Source organism: Desmodus rotundus, chromosome 9 (genome assembly GCF_022682495.2).
Source record: "Desmodus rotundus isolate HL8 chromosome 9, HLdesRot8A.1, whole genome shotgun sequence".
Taxonomy (NCBI): Eukaryota; Metazoa; Chordata; class Mammalia; order Chiroptera; family Phyllostomidae; genus Desmodus; species Desmodus rotundus.
The window spans coordinates 20,054,098-20,076,221 of record NC_071395.1 but is presented as its reverse complement, the minus strand read 5'-3'; the positions used below and the strand labels follow the sequence as shown (position 1 = coordinate 20,076,221).

Below are 22,124 nucleotides of genomic sequence, written 5' to 3'. Positions count from 1 at the left end.
AAAGACTCCAGGGTCGGCCCTGGGCCTGGGGGGTGCCAGAGGCCACACGGCATCCACAACACTGCCAATCTGTCCTCACAGCCAGCATGGGTCATGAGGAGGCTCCAGCTTTCACCGGGGGCGCTTTAGGGAGGGGTGTCAAGTGGCCCTGGGGACTGTCAGGGTGTTCCTGCTGAAGGAAGCTCCCAGTTCAGTTTGGAGGGTGTGGTGAGCTGAAGCTGCGAGTCAGTAATGTAAACAAGGAGGAGGGTGGCCAGGCTTGTCAGATATTGGGACTGAGGATGACCCAGCAGCGGGAGGGTGACGAGAGACGGCAGGGCCTGGCTCCGGCTGGGAAGGTGCTTTAGGATCCCAAGCCTAGCTGGCAGTCTGAGGGTGAGAGCGCCTCACGACTCAGGGAAGCCTTGGGTGGGTTTTAATCATCTTGCCCTTAACTGTCTTCCATTTGAATTATATCCCACCCACAAGTCAAAAAACAACAGGGTTCTTTAAAACATGAAAGGATTGACAGCTAAGTTGCCCCTTTGAAAAATCCCTTAGTCTTCCACAGCCTTTGCATTCTGGAATCACCTTTGAATTTTAAATTAGAAATGAAGGTATTAAGAAAACCATATTTAATCCCCCACCTCTTTGTGGCATGAAGCTGGCAGCCTCCCTCATGCCTGACTTCTGTTTCATGAGACATTTAGAGCTTTGCAGAGCACTTCCACCTGTGCCAGCAAATACGACCCTCCCTTTAAAAAAATCGCTAAAGTCAGTTAGGAGTGGGGGCCACAGCAGTCCTGAGGAGGAGTCATGGAAACAACCTAAGTTGGAATAAGATTTTGAGGAAAACTAAATCTTTTTTTAAAACCCAAATTAATTCTACCACATTCATCCTAATTTAAAAACGTGGGAACTCCCATTCTTTACATAAAAGAAAAATTAAACAGTGTTAAGTGAGTAAGATCTGGGTAAATTATGATTTGACGTCCCTTTCCCTCAATAATTTAAGACCCTTTTATTAACATTAATAAATGCTATTCATTAGCCTTGGCTAAGATAAATTACACTTAGTTTGCAAACAGAACATCCAAGGCAGAGAAAGGCCAAGGTTATTAGATGTGCCTGGAACACCAAGTTACACACTAAGACCCTCGATTCTGCATTGTGAGTTTATCACTGATGTAAAAGGTATAAATGCATTTCTCTTGTTATTAAAGGGAATAATGTCAAGTTCATCAGTCATGTGTAGGGTGGGGAGGGAGGAAGGGGCAGTATATGTAAAAGGGTAATATACTTTCTTTATTTCATAAGACTATTACTCAAATGTTCACAAGCACAGATATTCATGTAATTTCTTATAAAATTTTGTTTCAAAGCCCATTTCTTCACAAATAAAAGAGAACATTACAATTTTGGAAGGGTTGACAAAATTATTGTCCTGTTTTTTCCTATCGAGCTCCTAAAGGAACTTTATAGGTGGCACTACACTGCGACCCCAGCGATCTCCACCTTTCAGTCAATCACAGAGACAGACAGCACCCATTAACAATTTACCCACCTCTCCACATTTTAGAGCAACTTTATCCAAAAGTGGTTTTCTTTGTCTTTATTTCTTTTTAAAGCATGTGTATTATAAAAGAACCCAGGAATACCCGAGGCAAAGATCATCACTAGATGACAGAAAGCAGAAGTAAGATCTATGGAGCTTCCTCACGCTCAAGAACCGTGTGAGACACATAATTGCAGTTTAATTATCTCGACCATCCGACGAGGTATAAGCACCAGACCCTCACTTCCTAGGTGAGAAAACTGAAGTTCACAGGAGTTAAGAAACTTGCCCAAGTTTCACAATTCAGGGTAGAGCTGTAATTTAAACCTAGATTCTCTAACTCTGGAACACATACTCTTTTCTACTGGGTCACTTCTTAATTTTAGGTGAGAAAACTCTGGTTCTGGGTAGGAGAGCTCCCTTCCCATGTGATTTCTGACATTCCTACAAATACGCAGTTTTTATCACCACTCCGAACATCTAAAACTCCCACGCCAAATTCCTTACCTCCTCTGACTCTGGCAAAAGTTTAAGAAATTCTCGCAATGTCTCTGATCCATAATGCTCACTCTTTCCTTGATGGATATCTTCTACAATGGACTGAGGAGACCTTGAAAAGACAATTAGTCAGACTGCATTCCACGCTCGCTGGAGAGCCAAAGAAACACAAGCCAGTGGAAATTAAAACACATCACCTCCGCCCCCCTTTCAATCCCGCCTTCTTCCCAGTCTAATGGGCAATTTCGTGTCAGTGATCGCTACAGACCCGCTGCCAGAGACAGTGGGGATCCCCAAACCCCACTCAGAGGCCCCTTCACCCAGAAAACCACCCAGGCATCCCAGAAAGGTCCAAGTGGCAATGAGCACAGGAGTCTTCTTTGGGAGAAGAGAAGCTGTCCCCTTTGGTCTCATGAAGCTCCTGCAGAGCCCTTTCCTTTCCACTTCGGAGCACTAGAACTTCACCACTGTTTGACGCACCAGTCCAACCTCCGCTCAAGGGACAACACTGCGGATGAATTTATAAATTCCCTGACGCGGCAGGTCTGACTTGACAGTCCAGGGCAATTTGCCCTGTATTTCCAGCCACCAGACTGGGCTTTCATGAAGGAAAACAGCACCAAGCGACACTTGTGGATTCATCAAAGCCACATGTCTAAGAAGGATTTGAAGGCATGAGGGATGACTTCTCGTTATTCAACTCTGGATCTCAGCTCACACCCACGGACTCTAACACTGACAAGCATGGATATGACTAAAGGTGCAACTGTGTGCAAAAATCTTACTTCTTAAACTGCTTGAGGAATATCCCAATGTTCATGCTCCGTTTTGCATCCAAGACAGTAACCTAGAAAAAAATAGAGACACATAAGGTTATTCAAGTACAAACAAGAAGGAAGGAAAGAAGAGAATTAAAACCTATCAAAATATAATACCAATTTATGAGAGAAGAATATGTAACTCTGATGATTAAGTGATATACATAATATAGTCTTATAAGTAGGAAAATATTATCCCAAATGTTCTGCAATGATATATTTCCCTTACTGTACTCATTATACACTTCTATTTTAATACTATATAATCTTTAATACTGTGAACTGAGAAAGTAAATCATAATTCTGAAGTGATTTCAGAGTGAGTCCCAACCCTGATTTAGAGATACGAAAGAACCAACACTGTTATTTTCAGAAATGTAATAAAATTCTTAATTTTTTTCTAAAAGAAAAGTTTCCTTTCATTCAAAAAGAATATGTAAGTCCAACAACAGCCCTTTAGGTAAGAAAGTGCCCTACATTTTGTTGACTCAGAATTAAAAAGAAAAACCCTGTGTTGTATCACACCAAGTCGAAGACATTTTTTTCCCCACATTTTAACATCTCTGGAATCCGGATGTGTCAATGTATGAATGACATCTTTGATTTAAAGAAATGCGGTGGCTATTCCAATGTACTCCCCAAACCCAGATTTTGGCTCCAACAGGTTTTTAGCTGTTCAAAATTAATAATTTGGAAGTTTTACCTCACTAGAAATTAGAACTTTTTTTTTTTTGGCAAGGGGATGAAACACAAAGCCATTTCTTTCTTTGGAAATAAATATCCAAGACGTGTAGCAGAAAGATAACCTTAAAACTGCTGTACTTTTTTCCAGCTGTTTTTTGGTCAAGGGAGACTAGCTAAAATAGGAATGTTGTTATAATGCTCTTCCTTTCCAAATGTATGTGATTCATTGTGAACAAAAGAGAATCGGGTTTCAGATTAAATTCCTGATCGCTGGGCCTGCTTCTAAATTTATAGGAAACAGCAAGACTCGCAAGACTGTTAACCAAAGTTAATGGCACTTCCTGGCTATAAGGTTAAATTTTTACAAGAGTATGGTTGCCTTCGTTTGAAGACTAATCTTAAACCATCAGATTATTTACTATCCTAGGGGTTTATTTCATGTTAACACAATCACCTGCCAACCATAAAATAAACTCCCAAGTTAAAAGGGCCAGCTCCTCACTGCAATCCTTACCCTGGGGTTGCAGTTCAAGTTCAGTGTGAAGGGAGGGGAGGGAAGGGGGGAAAGAAAGAATGGGAAAAAACCTGTCAAAGTTATCACCCTTTAATGAAGGGAAGCTCATACCAAAAAGAGGAATCTAAAGTTACTGAGACAGACAACTATGTGTTTATTATCATTCACAAGTTAACAAGTAAGAACACGTATATCGATAGAGCTACGTACATACCCAAAGAACCTTCTCTGCACTCACTTCTACCCAGAATGGGGGCATAACTTCTTTTAAATTTCTCTCATTAAATTACCCCCTCCTGTTATATTTAACCCTTGATAGAAGCACCCTCCTCGGTCCCCACTACCCCAAACTCCACCCTCACCATCTTTACCCTCCAGCCCCCCGTGACTCCATACATTGGGCCGAGATCCGTAGCTATTGCTGGTAGGAAAGTGATGGAGACTTTACTCATTCCTATTTGCCGTATAAGGAAACTGAACCTCCGAGATGCCATGTTTATCATTTCCCCAAAGCAACACTACTGGAACTGAAACGCGCGCACGGGTGTATCTGCTTCCTTTTCACTCTAGTTCCTGTGAGTTGTAATAGCACTGAGACGCAGGAATAGAGAGAAGTGGCAGATGTTCTCCCGCCAGCCTGGTATTCACATTGGCATGTTTCTCAAGAAATGGGAGCAGATAGGGAGAAAGTCGTCCACAGGGTTGGTCCAGTCCCCTGGTGAGCCCAGAGTTATATGTGGGGGGTGATGGCTAGAAATCTCGCCAGCTAAGAGAGCCTCCAAGAGCCAAGAGGCTTCCTTATGTTCAACGCAGGGGCAGCTGCAGCCTGGGACAGCTGTCCTCTCTACGGCCTGCAGCAGGGCTTCAGAAACCGGTCACTAAGAGAATTCGACAATATTTGCAGGGAAAAACCTGGGCTGGCCAGGACCAAGCACCGCACAGGGAAAACAGCCCAGCACCTCCTCCAAACAACAGAAAACCAGACAACTGATAACACCGCAGGGACCGCCCCACTCTCTGGCACCCGCAGATTTGCCTAGTGCCTGAGCAGCCTCTTTCTCCCAGGTTATCTCACTCGATCCCTCTAAAGCAGTGTTACAAAGTGTTTGTTGAAATCCTTCAAAGAGGGTTATCACTACACATGTAAATTAGCTTATCTTGCTCCCAAACGCTGGCCAGCTCAGCAAGCCAGGCAATTGAGAAATGAACGCGTGTGGGACTGCTGGGGCTCTGCAATCATTCAGGGCCGTGGACTCTCCTCACCAGTTCCAGTCAATCCCTACCTGCAGCACACGTAGACGGGCCCCACAGAAGCCACGGCCTGCAGCAGTGGGTCCAGCCCGCAGGCTGCAGAGCTCCTGAGCTTTCCATAAAGGCCCGTGCAGGAGTTCACCACCCCTGGCCAACAGGCGCACTAACGTACGTGACAGGTATGTGCTCAGCTCATCCCATCCAGAGGATGTCCCACTTGCTATAAAAGCACAGTCTCCCCTCAGTTGGCCAGGGTGCCTGAGGCTGTTCCAACACCCCTGGAGGCACAGAGACCAGAGTATGCACTCTGCACTCCATAAATGATGCGCATGGCTATACCACCTTTCTGGTTAACACCTCGAGGCTCTCCTAGTTCCTGCTACCACAACGCGTGTACTTTCACCCAGCACCAATCCACCGCAAGTCTGCCTCCCGTATTCTCTAACAGACGCAGAGGGAACGTCTGTTTTCTGTTGTAGTGAAATACACCTAACAGGGTTTACCGTCGTCACCGTTTTTAAGTGCACAATACAGCTCAGTGGCGCGAAGTACGCTCCCGTTGTTGTGCAGCCATCACCACCACCCATCCACAGCACTCTCCATCCGGCAACACTGAAACTCTGGACCCATTCACCAAACCCCACTCCGCACTGCCCTTCCCCCACCCCTGGCAACCACCCTTCCACTTCCTGTCCTCAGGAGTTTGACTGCTCTGGGTGCCTCGCGTAAATGGAATCATACACTGTTTGTCCCTTTGTGACTGGCTTATTTCACTTAGTGTAATGTCTTCAGCTAAACGTAGAAAATTTTAAACCACTTTTTTTTCAATATGTCAAGAGGGCTTCCTATTTAAATAACAATAAGCAGTAGTTATGTCAATCCTATGTTAAATTCTGAAAAGCCTGTGTCCCCCGGTATGGGCTTAGCTTTTGGGTTTTGATGGTTCTTCATTTTTTTTATTTTTGGTTGGCAGTCAATGGGAAGTGTTCCTCCTCCTTCTACGAGGGGGCGAGAAATGAAAACCCAGTTGAGTTTGGGGTTTTCTTTCCTCCCTTCAAATATATTTAAAACACTACTACCTGGTTCTAGAGTTCTGGAATGAGCACGTCCCAGAATTTTAGAATACACAGGGATCTTAACAAGGGTTGAGAAAGAATGACCGATACCTGAATTACAGTGTGGGAGAATAAAACATTACCTCTTAGAAATTTAGAAAAACAAACATTCCTTCCATCCTTCCACTCTCTCTCTCTGTCTCTTTTGGTGAGAACATTTAAGTTCTACTCTCTTAGCAAATTTCAATTATACCGTACAGTGTTATCGACTGTGGCCACCATGTTTTCCTTTAGATCCTCAGACCTTATTCACCTTATTGTGGTTTCCTTGTGAATCCCAATTTTGACCTATCCTGCTGACGGACACCTTGTAAGATGGTCCCTTTGCTCCCTTGGGTCAGTTCTGTCAGCTGGGTTACCTTTACTATCTTTGAAGGCTACCAAATGGCTAAGACCGTCCCTTCCTTAAGAGCGTTTCAGGTTCTAGAGAGAGACGGGTACAGACCCGATGAACCAGTGCGGGGCTCTGAGGAGGCTGAGCAACACCTGCAACACCTGGACAGGGAACTCCTCAGGGGAGAGACCAGCCAGCTTGAGGGGAAAAAGGGTGGAGAGGTTGAGCTGAATCTTTTTATTATTACTACCAGTTATATAAATGTATTTCTAATTGCTTTATTACAGCTTTATTATTGTAATACCTGTAGCCTCTTCAAGTTACTTTTTAGGTAACAAAGATACAAGGATGGTAATATTTCATAACCTCTTCCCCCTTACCAAATGTTCCAATTTACTGTTTTAAGTGTTATTCTTCCTAAAGTCAGTGATTCCCAAACCCAGCTCCTCCCTATCTTCCAGCAACTTCTTCCTCTGGAGCATAATGGAGCTTATTTGTAATGCTTTATAAACCCTTTAAAGTATGAGCCAACCACATAATGGCAGGCCATTTCTGTAGCAGATTATTATGTTTCAAGGGGACATAATCTGATCCTTGGCATGTGTGCACCTCCAGAATGATGGCCCGTGTGGTGACACTTGGAACGCCAGGTCTCCAGGCTCAGGATGGGTCTCCTGGCCACCGACAGGTGGTGGGGACTACTGCCTTCCACCCTGGACTTCACTCACCGCACAGTGAACTGGGAGATTTCCTGCTGGGCCTTGTCGGACCAGTCAGAAATCTGCTGAGTGACCACTGCTTTAGCAGTATGTCTGCTGAAGGAAGAAACTAGCAGGTGTTGTATTCTTTACTGAAAAAATAAATAAATATAATGCTTCTAGCCATGTTGGAGATAGCAAGCAAAATTGAAAATTAGGCTGGATAACCCTGTTATGTGACAATATTACGTAATATGCACTTAAATCCATCTACCTAAACTACTTATCCTACCTGCGGTACTGAGGAATTGAAAAGTTAAATTGTTTAATTACACAGTTATGGTGATTTCACTTTTCTCTCTAGAGTGTTCTCTCTCAGATTAGGACCTACAGTGTTAAAAGTAAAGATATTTGCAAACCCATGTCCCTAACAGCAGTATTCACAGAGCCAAAAGGTAGAAATGACCCAAGCGCCACTGGTGGGCGGCCAGGTAAACAAGCGTGGTACGCACGGACACACGGAGTAGAACCCAGCCTCAGCACTCCGACACGCTACAGCACAGAGGCAGCCTGAGGACATGACTCGAAGTGTGATAATCCAGGCACAAAAAGACAGGCACTGTGTCATGACACTTACTTAAAGCACCCAGAGTAGTCACACGCAGAGAGAGAGAGAGAGAGAGAGAGAGAGAGAGAGGGGAGGGTGGTTGCCCGGGGCTGGGAGGAGGGAAAATAGAGCAGTTATCGTTTAATGGGTCCAGAGCTGCCATCTGCAAGATGAGACTTCTCCAGGTGGAGGGTGATGCTGGCTGTGCAGCAGTGTGGGTGGCTCAGTGCCCTCAACTGCACACTGAGGAATGGTTAAGATGGTACATGTCTATTTGACCACAATTTAAAACATAATTATTTGCTGTCAGTATTTTTTTTAAAGTTAAAGAAAAAAAAAAAGTAAAGGTATACCTAGAGTACAGGGGTGGAGGAAGGTAAGGGGAAAGACTCTTTTCCCCCTGAATTTTAGATCTGGCCTCAAAACGGGACATTTCTGCTTCTGCCACGGGTGGGAAAAGATGCCACATTCCCTGCTTTGTCCTTCCCTCTCTGGGGGGTCCTGATCCTCCCTTCAGTTCACCAACATAGAGCAGCAAATACCTCCTCGCCCCTTGAATTACCATTTTCATTTGGGAAAATAAATATCCCCAACTTACAAAGGCCAGCCACCTCCCCAGAAGTGTGGTGCTTTTCTGAGACATCACGTTTTTCCCCACATGCACCCATCCCCTCTTTCCTTGAAAATTCCTGAAATGCAGTAAGGAGAGCTCAGAATCAATGGTGAGACATGACCTGCTGTACAGTAAGAAACCTCTGCTGGAAGCCGGGGCGAAGGCCAGGGTACTTAGGAAATGGCTTCTCGTCCCTTCCAATACTGCAAGGCTCTGCTAAGAAGTAAAAGGACTTTGCATAGAGCAAAGAACACAGACAGAGTATGTTCAGCACTAAGGATTATCCCGAAGACTTCCTCTCAAACTTATGTCACAGTTTACAGTGAATTCTAATCCCAGCATTGTCCTCATTTTAAAATAAACAGACTCTTGGCTATTTCAACAGGGCACCACACCACTGGCTTCAGGGCCCCCAGAGAGAATTCACGGAAAGACATTATTAACACGTTCCTGAGCCAGACAGAAAAGAGGTCAATATTGCCAGCTCAAGAATTCAATAATGCAGGGAGCTGCTACCTCATTCCAGAGCCCTGCCTACTCTCTTATCTCACCAGCTCCATCTCTGACCTATTTTCTCAGCTCCCGTACACAGATTAAAAAATGATGCATTTCTGCTGCCTACACCCCCTCACTTTTTTTTTTCTTTAGTAGGCAGCATTCTTTCCTTTTAATCCCTGGTTTCCTAATTATTTCTTCTACCAAGTGGAGGCTTTTCAATTTTTACTCTCATGTTTCTACACAGAGTTTACACAAATGCAATTTTTGACTCAGTTTATATATTACATAGTGATCGGATGCTGCGCTTCCAGCTCACTTCTTATGACTTGTTGCTTTATTTTTTCCTCAAAGTAACACACTGAACCTTAACAGGAAATGTGCTTCCTATGAAGTCTATCTGAAAATCGCTTCATGCCTTGGCTCTCTGGAAATCTCTTTTCCGCAATGGCCATAATTCAATTCAGAGATTAGAGGAATAAAGGCCATCGCCAAACACTTGTGCAAGGAAAACTGAAAGAAAAGCTAAGGATAAAATCCTAAGGATATATATTAGTTAATGATGTTGTTTAACAAAAGGCATTGTCTCAGAAAGCTCCAGTTCATCACAGATGACTGAGTTAGTTGGGGGTTTTTTGTTTGTTTCACTGGAGACAAATAATCCTGGACTCCAGCAGAAGTGCTCCATCGGGGGAAACCGCAGATGCGCAGAGACAGGGCAGAGCTGAGAAGCCCAAGACGATAGCCCCAGATAGCATGTTCTCTGCATGAGGTCATAATCCGCCGAGATGTCTGGGAGGGTCGGCATGCAGGCTCCTTACACTTTGTTACTACTCAGCTCAAGTTCTCCATCTAAGGCCATTTCAATAATTCCCAGAGCACATTCCCTTGCATTATGTTATTCTTTAGTGATTCTAGCAAGTTTTGAAAGGTTTGTACCCTCCCAAACTCAAAACAACACCCCACTCTTACCTCCTCTCTCGCTTCCCTGAAGGACGAATTCAAAGGTCCTCCTCTCCGGAAAATGGAAGACTTGGTGGCATCTTCCTGGTGCCCGAAGAGCTCCTCCACAGTCTTCGCATCGATCTGGTACTGATGCTGCTGCTTGGTTGCCAAGGTCCAGATGTTGGTTTTGCCGCGCACTTGCTCCTCTGGAATGGTTTTCCAAAAGAAGCTTCTCATCCGCTTTTTCTTACCGATGTGGCTGTAGCCGTTCACGTGAGAAGTTGGGGGCAGTCCTGGAGGCGGAGGAGGGGCCGGAGGCCCCTCGGGGAGTGGATGTGGGGGAGGGGAAGGAGGAGAGGGAGAAAACCCTTCCGCTGAATATGATGGGCATGGTGGAGGTGGAGGGGGTGGTGGAGGAGGAGGAGGGGGTGGTGGCGCCTGCTCAATCATGAATCCAGCTGCTGTGGCGGTAGTCCCATTTTCTTTATCACTGACCAAGGAGACACAATTCATAACATGCATAGTATTGTTGCCTTCCGGGGAGGTAATTCTTGACTTTGGGGTAGCAGACACAAACCTCAAACTTGTGTCATACGTGTTCACCCGCTAGTCTGCAGCCAGAGAAACAGGCCCCTGTGAAGTGTGTCATCTTCCACACCTGCGAAGATAAAACAACATTACAACCAGCCCAGGAAAACAGTCTAGTACGAGCTCTTCCCGTCAGAAGCTAGTGCCAGTCCTCCTAGAGTAACTGGCTATTAAAATCAATGCGGGGCAATACAACCTAGAGAGCATTCAAAGGAACTAATACTTTTCTAAAAGTGAACCAAAGTTTACTGCCTGGAAACGTTGCCAACACAGCAGCAGTAAGTCCAACTTGGAAACCTCCCGTTAATCGATAGAACATATATTCGCTGAGAACCCACTGTAAGTTCAGCAGGAATTGCTCACTTTATGAATAAACTCCTTGTTCATGACCTGGCTCAGTGTCCCTGGACAATGGATACACAACCCCTAGGGAAATTACACTAATGACTGAAGTGTCAGGTGTTAGTGACCCTGCCTTCCTCCAGGATGGACATGTCCCCTCCCAATCAGTTGGCATCTTCCGCCTTGCATGTGATAGGCGGGGATTTGGAGACAATAAAATAAAGGCCAAACTCATCTCCCTGGAGACGGAGTCACCGCGTTCCTGCTCTACTGGGTGACACGGCTTCCCCGAAAATAGAGAAAAGAACACTCGACACGAAGATTAAAGGTTCCAACTCTAAATCAAGCTTCACTGCTTACCATTTCAGACCAGTCACTTCGCCTCGCTAGACTAGACTTCAGTTTCTCGTTTGTAAAAGTAGGAGGTTGGGATACATTACCTGACCTCTACCATCGCTTCCGATGCTATCACTTTGGATTCTAGTTAAGCCGCTCTCTGAAACCATCTGCCTCTTCCCTGACACTCTTAGAACCTGCCACATGTCCACCCTGATCCACACACACCGTCACTGACTGACTGCAGGGACCTGCATTTTTACTGACCTTTAATTTAAATGTTTGTTTCTGGTGTTGGGTTGGCATGGACGTGATGTGGAAAGAGGGGTTAAAACAACTCCATTTCTTCAGGTGTGAGCCCAGGTAAGTGGGAATGTGGACGAAGGGACCCTGTGCAGGCTGTGGAGGGAGCGCCTGACTATGTGGGTGAATGGAAAGGGGGGCTGTTTCCTCCAAGTCATAAAGGGCCCTTTTCAGACTGGACTGTGGAGCGTGGTTGTCTTTTTACAGCATCGCTGTCAGAGCACGCGCTCTCTCTCTCTCTCTCTCACACTCACACACACACACACACACACACACACACACACACACACACGGTGGCCAGACAAGACTGGGTTACACAGGAGTCAACCGTCTGCTCTCACCAACTCAAATATTATGAAATGTTTTACACAGAACCACACATAAAAGGCCAGACTGCCTTGGAAATGAGAGTGGAGGTTCCAGAAACAGACTGCTTTTCCTCAGATCCTCAGATGTGCAACCTGGGGTGAGGCAGGTTATTAACCCTACGTTCCGACCTTCTCTTCTATCACAGAAGGAAATTCCGTTTCAGCGGCTTGTATAAGAACATGCGAACTCATACACGCACGGCCTTACCGGGATGTCTGACATAATTAGCTGTTATTAACAACTGGCGTCGTGGGTACACATGATTTCTTTTTCTTTTCTCAGGCATTACATTTGCTTCAGAATGTGTGTTGGGTTTATAGATAAAGTGCTCAGGGAGCTAGAAACCGTTAATATTTCCACTCCCTGCTTGCTGTTACTCGGTTTTGGAGACTTGTCCCTTTTTAATACTCAGTGATTGTATATTAAGTTATCTCTATCAAGAGCAGATGTTTTTTATTAAATGTTTGAATATTTAAGTCCTGAAAATTACATATGGCCAGAAAATCGCATTTCTAATTATTAATTGAATACCATTGCTTTTCAGCATTTTTATCATGTTTAAGTTACATCAGCGACATTAAGTGCATTCACGCACAGCACTGGATAATATTTTTAAAGGTAAAGTGGAAAACGTTTCTCCAAGCCAGCTTGCAGCTTACTTGGGATGCAACTGGCTTTTAAAAGGAGTTTTCATAATTATCATTAGGGGCATAACTAGGCTGTTTTCACAGTTGGCACCGCTAACGCAAATGACTCACTGTCAATTACAGTTTATAGTTATATTTGAACTCTTCTTTTTTCAAGACAGCACAGGTAATCTTGGCAGTTTATCCCTACATATTTAAAAATGTACATGAAACATCTCTTGTATACAGGAGTTCTGGTCCTCCAATTCACTAATTATGTATAGAAGAGTTGCTAATCCTTCAATTCCAAATATGATGTCTTGTTTATAGATTATCCCTGTTAAGAATGATGATAAGCTTAAAAAAAAAAGGACTCTATCCTAGAAAGCAATAACTCACTTGGTGCCGAGTAAAAATATATGTTCAGATGTGCCCTTAAACCTCTCACAGCAAATGCAGAGACCCTAATAAAGAGGGGGAAGCCTGCACGCCCCCACGCCTTGCAGCAGCACTGTCTTCCAACACCAAACCTTGAAAAGACGCAAGTCTCTTTTCGGTATTATACTACACAGGGAAAGCACCAGATGAAAGCTTGTCCAAGTAATGGGTAACACGTGTTAGCTACGCATTGGCATGATTCTAACCCCCCCATCTTGAGAAAGAATATTATTTGAGTCCTGGCCAGGTGGCTCAGTTGGTTGGAGCGTGGTCCCACACACCAAAGGGTTGCAGGTTTGATTCCTGGTCAGGGCGCATACCTAGGTTGTGGGTTCCATCCCAGGTCCGGGCACATATGGGAGGCAATTGATTGATGTTTCTCTCTCATGCCCATGTTTCCTTCTCTCACCCCGCCCCCCATACACTTCCTTTCTCTCTAAAAAATAAAAAACCAAAAAAGTCAATAAACATATCCTCTGGTGGGGATTTAAAAAAATGTTGTTTGAAAAAGTTAAAGGAACAAAAGAAAATGTACAACATTGTTTCTGGTATGTTGTTTGGCTGATTTTCTCCCAGGGTAACATACAAGACTCTTAGGCCCCCCTGACAGTTTCTCATGAATACGCTGTCCAGAGATGATTAGCAAAGCTGCTAATTCTTTTATCACTGGCCTCCACGGGGCTTCAATAGTACTTCCTCCTTGGCCAGGATTTCTCACGTCAAGACAGAGGTAGGAAAAAGAGTGAGGATGGACATTCTGACCCTTTCCACAGTCTCGGCAGACATGAAAACAGAGGCTACACAGAGGACATTTAATTTACTTTGGTACTATCTCCGGGAAAGATGCAAACGTGTACGCTCCAAGTACGCGAGGAGAACACAGGCGATCTAAAGGCACTGGCTGTTTCTCACAGCCCGCGACTGCCAGCAGGGACAACAGAATCAGCCTTGGTTCTGTCTGGAAAATGTCAAGTATCCATCAATCTCCCCTGGGCAGACGACAGAGACAGGCTCGTATTTAACATCTCACCTACGGGCTGGGGGCCTCAGCGGCAGGGAGGGTGGCTGATCAGGCTCACAAATGCCCCTCTCTGAGTGAAATGGAGAGCAGTCACGGTAAGACTCCGAAGATGAGAACTTTAAGTCCCCTGCGTGCTAATCGTGACCCAGCACAGGTGTGTCTGAGTGACAGACACTCCCGGGGAGGCTGTAGCTCAGCTGAGCATCTTTCAACTGTGTGAATTTTTAGTAAGGGGACAGTGTGACCACGTTCTTGGCCTTTGGGCTCATCAGCAAGCAAAAAGTCTTAGAATAAGAATGTTCCTGGGGTCTCCAAAGGAGCCTTCTGCCCCCTTCCTAAACTCTCCTGCCTACACAACCCCATTACTTTGCTCTTGGTGTCAGAAACATAGCCAAAGCTCTCTTCTCTTGAACAGAGAGGGTGGGAGGGAAGAAAGAGTGTACGCTTTATTTCAGTGTATTTAGGAGGAAAACATGTTCCCGAAAGTCAGTTGAGAGCTGAGAGTTTTCCTGAAAGAGGGTTTAGTGGGTCCTTGTTGCTAGCTGGCCACTCAGCCCCTAGGTCAACAATCATCAAAAGCAAACACCAAGGAAAAACCACACCAGAAAATCTGCCTGATTCCTGACATGTGTCACAGATGAGGTGGGAGCAGGAAGGGCTGGCCCACACCCTTCTGAAGACGAACGGGGGCACAGCATGTCAGATTTGGAGAGAAGAGGCAGAGGAACTCACAGCCCTATTTTATTTGGGGGGAAGGAAAGGCTGGGGAGAATACAGGCAGTTCTAAAATACGGAATTTTTGCTCTCACTCCACTAACTCACTGGGAAAAGGCTCCTCCCCATCGCCTATCTTTCAATACCTTTATTAAACAGTGTCAACCATACAGTCGAACCAGAGCTGGCAACGAAGACTGTTTCCAGCCAGCGTGTTTAATCTGCAGCAAAACATAAACATTTCGCAGATGCCCGGGAGCGCAACACCCTGCGAGCTGAGAAGGAACGTCTGTTTTTGAATGTGCATTTTCAGTTTCTCTCAGTGTCCCAAAACCAAGGGGAAAAAAAAAAACAAAAAAAACCACAACCAGCGCCAAAGGATGCTCTAGAGAAAAGGAAGGAAGCGCAGGCAGGCTACTCATTCCAGGCAGACAAGTGTGGGTCAGTAGAGGGGGTCACAGACGGCCGAACAGTTTCTGTACAACATGTTTGAAAATGACTAGCTCCCGAAGAAACTCGACGTGGGGGACATCGGGGGCGAGATTTCTTCAAAAAGTCTGGATACATAGCAGTTTCCTAAGTCTGTGCGTTGGCGAGCAGACCACGCGACCCCCAACCCCGCCCCAACCACTCACCGAAACGCCACAGGCTCGGCCGCACGAAAGCCTCCCAGGGCGCCGCGAGCCCCCGGTCCGGGACGGCCAAACAGCAGCGCTCGCCGGAATCCCCAGGGAGCCCCGTTCCGCGTCCGGCGCAACAGGACCGCAGCGAGTGGGAGGTCCCCGCGGACAGCACGCGAGCCCTCGGCTGTGTCCTTATCTGGACCCGCGGCGGGAGGGCGGGGCAGCCTGGGAGAGGCGCGGGCAGACGCCCACACGCGCGGCGCCGCGTCCTCCGCGGACTCGGAGGCCCGGGGAGGGCGCGCACTGGGAGGGGCCGCCGCCTGCCGTGCGGGGACGAGCGGGGACGAGCGGGGACTGCGGGGCTAGCACCCGGGGAGGGGTTGATCCTCTGCCTGCCGGGAGCGCACGCCCGATCTCGGCCAGAAGCAGCCGGAGCAGCCGGCGCACCGCTTAGCCCCCCGGGTGCCTGTACTACAGGCGAGTCGAGGAAGGTTCGGGGTCGCCAGACCCCGCCCCTCGTCCCGGGGGCCGGGGCTTTAGAGCCCTCTCCACCCCCGCCGACCCCTCCCCTTGCCCGCCCCCTCAGCTGCACAAAGCTCCCAGAACCCGGGGGAGGGGGCTAACTAGGGAGGGTGTCTGCGCCTGAATCTAAAGGGGAGGTCACCTTGTTCGCAGACGTGGGCTTCGTCCCCTCCTCACCCCTCGGAGGCGACTCCCCCTCACCTCCGAGGTTGGGGTCCGGGGCGCAGGGAAGAAAGCCTCATCGCCGCACTGCGGCTCAGCTGAAGGCAGCGGGGACAACCGGCGAGAAAAACCGTAGAGGGAGACTCCTGGTGTTTGGTCGGAGAATTAAACTGGGAGCCCGCAGTCCTCAGGCTGGGGCACGACGGGGGCTGGAGGCGACCCGCCGGCCCACCCGCTTCCTCCCCAAACTTCTGCAAGTGCAGGGCGCACCTTCTAACCTGAACTTCGCGCGGCCAGAGCGAGGGTGCAAGAGCGAGAGCCGTCTCGTTGTCGGTCTTCGCCAACCCCGCACCCACTGTCAGAGGGGCAAGTCCGGTGTCCCCGCTGGCCAGGGACCCGGCGCGGCGCCCCGCAGTTGCGCGCTCTTGGGCAGGTGGGAATCAAGTAGGCGCGCGGTTTATCCAAAAGATTTACCAACTAAAGTAAAATCTGCCCTCCCAGGTCCAACCCCGAGGCGGCCCTCGACCTGGGTTGTTCTCCGGACGCGGGTGCAGACACGCGCGTGTTCGCCTCAAGGGACCGATCGCTGTGGTCAGCGGCCCGGGAAGTGCAGTCGCCAGAGTCACCTGGCTGGGTGTGTAGGGAGCGCTGACGTCCGGAGCCTTCCTAGTGAAGCTCGAAGGCAGCCGGGGCTCCGCACCCCAGCCCGGGCTCCCGGGTGATCTGCGCCCTCGGCCCTCCCGAGCAGGGACGCGCCAGGTCCCTGTGGCTCCGGAGCAGCAATCGCCTCTGCCGTGGCCGCGCAGCTGACACTCACCCGCGACCGGCGCTCCCCGGGCGCGCTCCGAGTTCCCGGCGCCGCGGCCTCTTCCCCTGTCACTGCAGCCCGGGCGGCCCGGGACGGCGAGGGGGCGGGACGGTGCGGGGCGGGGCTCCGCGCAGCCTCAGGTAACAATGCCGCGAGCCCGCCGCCGGGCCAGCACGCCCCATCCTGCTTGGCCCCATCCCCCTCCCACTGTCCCAGCGCCGCCGTCCGCGCTGTCCCGTCGCAGCGCTCACCTCCACCTGCCCGGGGCCCCGGGGCCTGGAAGTCGACGCCGACGCCCGGCACGCTGCTCCGTGCGGGGCCGGGTGCTCGGCCACCCGAGGAAGTAGGGGCGCCGGGGGACAGAGATGTACGGACAGTTGCCGAAGAGCCAGGTGTCCTCGTGGAACCAGCAAAGGGGAGGCGCCAAGCTGGCTTCTGAACCAGCCGGAGCCTTTCCACAAAGGAGCCTCTGCGGTAGCCTGCCTGGCACCCTCCCCTGTGTACACGCGCGCGCACACCCCTGCACGCACACACTCCGCGCACACACCCAGACCACACTCCGCCTCACGCTTGTTTCTCCCTGAAGCACCAGGCAGCACTTGGGTGAACTGTCCCAGCCCACGTAGCCTAATCCCCGCGGGGCGGAGCTTCCTTTAATCCTCAATGGCGACTATAGCAGGAACCTTTTAGTTACATTCAAGTCTGATCTCGCGAACAGACGATGTCTAGGAAAGGCTCTTCACAGGAGGAAAGGGGAGAACAGATTAATCGCATCTTTTTTCCGAGTGACTTGTGACGCCAACCAGTGGGGAAGGAGTCGTCCCAGGAAACCTCTCTGGCAAACCAGCTGATCGGAAATCAGCTGCAGGGTGGGGAGGAGCCCTCCCCGGGGATGAAGTCATTGCTACCTTTGACTCCTGAGCCCAGATAACAGACCCGTGCTTTTACTCCAGCCTGATGACTTCAGCCTCTCCACCCTGGTCCTCAGCCCCTGGACTCCCAGGGCAGAATTCCAACCTCTGTGTGGGTAGGAAAAGAGAAGCTAGTAGAGTAAAAAACAAAACAAATAAATCCCCACAACAAAATCCATCCCAGCCAATAGCCCATTTCTCAGCGGTTAACTAGGCTTACACTAACCATGAAGAGAAATCGATCCTACTCAGACCACGGAAAATCTCCAGGAGTGGGAAATGTAATAGACGAGAAAGACAGCTATCTCCATGCTCGGGGAGTTAATACCAATCCCAGGGAGCGGTCAGTGTGGCTATAGAGGCAAAAGTTAAATGACAGAATATCAAAAATAAGGAGTGGAACGAGGTCCTCTCCTCTTGTATGATGTCGGCCTCCTCAGATGAAGCATCCACACCCACCGCACACTTCCCGCTCCTTAACCCCCCTCCAGCCTGGCCTCTACCCCTCCCCCTGCCCAATGCTGAATGTGTGCTCTAAAGTCACTTTTTTGAGAGGTCAAGTCCAGTGACCCGTCCTCAGCCCACATTCCTTTGATCTCCCTGCAGCATCCTGGACTGCAGGCCTCCTCTCTGCCTCTCTGGCCTCCTCTGCTGACCCATCTTGTCCTTGGGGGACAGTCACTGGATTCTTCCAACCCTTCATCTCCCGTTATCCTATAGTAGTGCTTTCTGACTTCAACCTGGACAGGTCCAGGTTTTGGGGGGCCTGACACTTGTAAACCTCTTGAGGGAGCTTTTTAAAGAAAAACAATTTAAAAAAATAAAAAAGCTTGGAAACACAACAGTAGGTATGTGTCCAGGGAAAATCAGGAGCATGAAAATTTGAGCTCTGAGACAAATGCACTGTGGCAGGGACTCTTGAATCTATTGTGGTAATACCACAAATCCGAACGCGGTGTCCAAAATCAGCTCAGCTTTTCTCTCAAAACTAGTACTCTTCCTGCTCACACCTCTTACTTACGGCCTGATTTTTAAAATTTGAAAACCCAGACTTCCTCTGGTTTTCTCTTGTAAACTCCTTGTCTTCAAGTATTTGCTGGAGTTGAGCACTTCCTCAAGTACTGTCTCTTACATCTGCACCTTATATTCATTGTCACCACACTAGCCCCAATGAGAAGAGAGGGAAACTGGTATTTGCTTGCTATCGGCCATGAGCCAGGCATCGCCCTGGGCCTCACCATAGACCTAGAAACCCTGCACTCTATATCCTAGCTTAGAGCAGTTAAACTGGACACCTGCATCCACTTCCTCAACAACCTTCCATCCTCTGTTCTGATTCTGTTGTCAGTTCAGTAACTAAAAATGTGATTTCATCCCATTACTTTCCTGTTCAAAACCTTCTATATGTGTGCCCACAAGACAAAGTGGCATTCCTCAATCTCTCAGGCAGCACCCTACCTTCATCTCCCACAGTCTGGAGCATCCCATTCCACCCAAGCAGCATGTCATGTATATTTTCACTCTTATTTTCTATGTTGTGCCTATTAGGTGGCCAAGAAGAGCTTAAATAAAGCAGAACATGACTCTCAAATAGACTTAGTGTCTCAATGGATTGATCTAAGGCTGCAAATCTCGAGGACAATTTATTCTTTATCTATTGATATGAGGGTTGTTAACCACACCCTCAATTCATCCAAGTTTGTGCTTGGGAGTTCAGATCAGCCATTCCCAGCAATGTGCTTGCTAGCTGCTCTGTCTGGGAGGAAGGCTAGAGAGACTTCCGAGACCAAATGTGCCCAAATTCAGCCCAGCCTCTGGAATTCCTGGCTCAGAGGTGGCTGCTGCCGCTACTGTAGGGCTCTCAAGCAGCGGTGTGGCCAGCACTTTTGCAAGCTGGCCAAACCTCTCAGGGACTGTGTTAGCAGCTTCGTGTGGCCCAGGCAACAGGCCTCACCTGTGCCAGCTCCAAGCCTGCAGAAGAATTCTCTATTTACAGCTTGCTCTTCCCCCTCCCAGCTGTCTTTTCTAGACTGTTCCATTTCCTTTGCCCACTTCATTTTCTTCTTCTGGCTTCACCTCTTCAGCCCTGAGGAGTTTTCAGTTTCCTGCATCAAGTATTTTGCATCTGTCATTAGGAACCATTGAGCAAAGACTCAAACAAAAATGAATCAAATTTCAGGATCCACTCTGAAGGGTAACAGGCTTACAGATCTAAAATAGGCTTATTTACTTAAGGAACAAGTCTAGGATATGAGCTGGCTCTGGTGGCCCTCTCAGATCTACAGTGGACACACTGAAATGATCCCCCTGGAGCAGGAGTGCGGCATCAACCTGATTTTTACACTTGATCGTATCCAAGAGGCCGAGAAGCCATGGCATCAAAGTGATTTTTAAATCCCCCCCTCGTATAGATTGAGATTTGCTTAATCTCCACTCTTCTTAAAAAATATCTGATGAGACCAGTTGTTCAGATTTAGATTACAGGCTGTGTCTTGGCTCTTAAAATTGGAAACCGCAGGAGAAACAAACTACCAGCTCTCTAGTTATACAGATTGGACTCGCCAACCCTTCCAGTGACAATCATTTCTAAGAGAACTTGCTGGACGTTGTTTCCTTCAAAGGGTAGAAGCTGTAGAATAAACAAAATAAGCGGAATCATTGCCATCACTGTGAATGCAAATTTGCATCAAGTGTCTCATGGGCAAAACGCAGACACTGTATTACTATAATTTTCCAAACAACTTTGAACTGACAAAATGATGTCTTATTTCTGCAGGCTAAGACATTTAAATAGTAGGTTGCCTTTAAATATAGTAAAAAATAAATAAAAAATAAGAAGGCTAGGCTCGGGTCATTAGGGGAAACGTTTTCCTGGATGCTATGCAGTGACTTCTGAAAGTTTTACATAGAAAATGCTTTCACACGTCATGCTACTATCCCTGCAGCATCAACAGCAGGTCCCTTGCCAGAAGCAAGTATAGGTACCTCGCCTGTACTAGATCCTGATGTGTGTGAGGGTAGGGGGTTACAGACAACCCTTAACGCAAAGTGTAGGACACTGATGACCCTTGTCCCTGCCTATCTACGTTTCCATACAGCAAATTACCCATTTTTTCCCTTCTAAGGGGTGTGTGTGTGTGTGTGTGTGTGTGTGTGTGTGTGTGTTGAAGGCAGGGATGGAAGAGGAGACCAAGGAAAGAGAAACACAGTTGGTCTCTGAACAACACAGGGGTGAGGGGCACCGATCTCCACACAGGTGAAAATCCACATACAACTTCTGACTCCCCCAAAACTTGACTAACAGCCTACTGTTGGCTGAAAGCCACACTGATAAAATAGTCAATTAGCATATACTTTGTATATGTTATATACTGTATTTTTACAGTAAAGTAAGCTACAGAAAGAAAATGTTATTACAAAGATCACAAAGAATAGAAAATACATTTAGAGTACTTACTGGGGGGAAAATCCGCATGTAAGTGAACCCGCGCAGCTCAAACTCACGGTGCATATACATACATCACTGACTTGTCACCGAGAAACCTGTCCCAGCCGGGCCTGTTTTGTTTGCCATTAGTATAGTGCCTGGGAAACTGGTGTTAAATTTAAACGGAGGGTCTGTCTGTTATTCAAATTTTTAGGAGGCAAACAGCTTTAAAATATAACATAAAAGTGCGCCCCTTCTTTCTACTACCCGTCTTCAAAAAAGTGTGTGTCTCAATAGAAGGAATTACGTTAAAGAGAATGTCAGGTGTCACTTTCTTTTGCTACTGGTTTTAACTGTTTTCAAATCGCTTCCCCTTCTCAGCTAGAAAAGCAAACAGTAATCTGAAGTCATGACACATGCAGTACAGACCGTGTGCAAACAGAAACCCAGTGAATCAACAGCATTGCTATGTGGTGTGGGACAGTGTGTGTGTGTGTGTTTCTGGGGAAATACGATGTGCCCGTCCCGTGCAAGGCTCTGTAGGGCACACAAACGTCGGTGAAAGGACATGTCAGTGACTTAGCAATTTGTAAAACCCTTTGTACTTTCCTTGAAATTAAGTTTGTATTTAGCGTAGTGGCCCAGTTAGGAACAGTCCCCTCGCACGAAGATGGTGAATATTTGGCTATGATCACAAATAATAAAACCAGCTCATAAAAATTAGCATTTTAATATTTCTCGAGCCAATCACTTACAGGAATAATTAAAATGGACCACTTTTGGGAAAAGTGAAGAGGGGAAGCCTTTTGGTGGAAATAGCATTATGCA

General features: G+C 47.5%; 1 protein-coding gene across 6 annotated transcripts in view; it reads right to left on the bottom strand.

Moving 5' to 3' along the window:
* The window catches only part of FHDC1 (FH2 domain containing 1), a 37,127-nt gene extending 19,572 nt beyond the window's left edge, over positions 1-17,555 (bottom strand). The window contains exons 1-4 of one of the 6 annotated variants that reach the window (XM_053910839.2): positions 17,210-17,555; positions 10,134-10,764; positions 2,818-2,879; positions 2,042-2,144 (exon numbers count right to left, since the gene is read on the bottom strand). In XM_053910839.2, the coding sequence (XP_053766814.1) occupies positions 2,042-2,144; positions 2,818-2,879; positions 10,134-10,628 (660 nt within the window). In that variant the 5' untranslated portion in view covers positions 10,629-10,764; positions 17,210-17,555. Of the gene's footprint in view, positions 1-2,041; positions 2,145-2,817; positions 2,880-10,133; positions 10,765-11,639; positions 13,405-15,478; positions 16,657-16,676; positions 16,946-16,967; positions 17,150-17,209 lie in introns of those variants that run through there. The other 5 variants (XM_053910837.2, XM_053910840.2, XM_053910842.2 and 2 more) reach the window with 5 other exon arrangements.
* Positions 17,556-22,124: the final 4,569 nt, after the last annotated feature.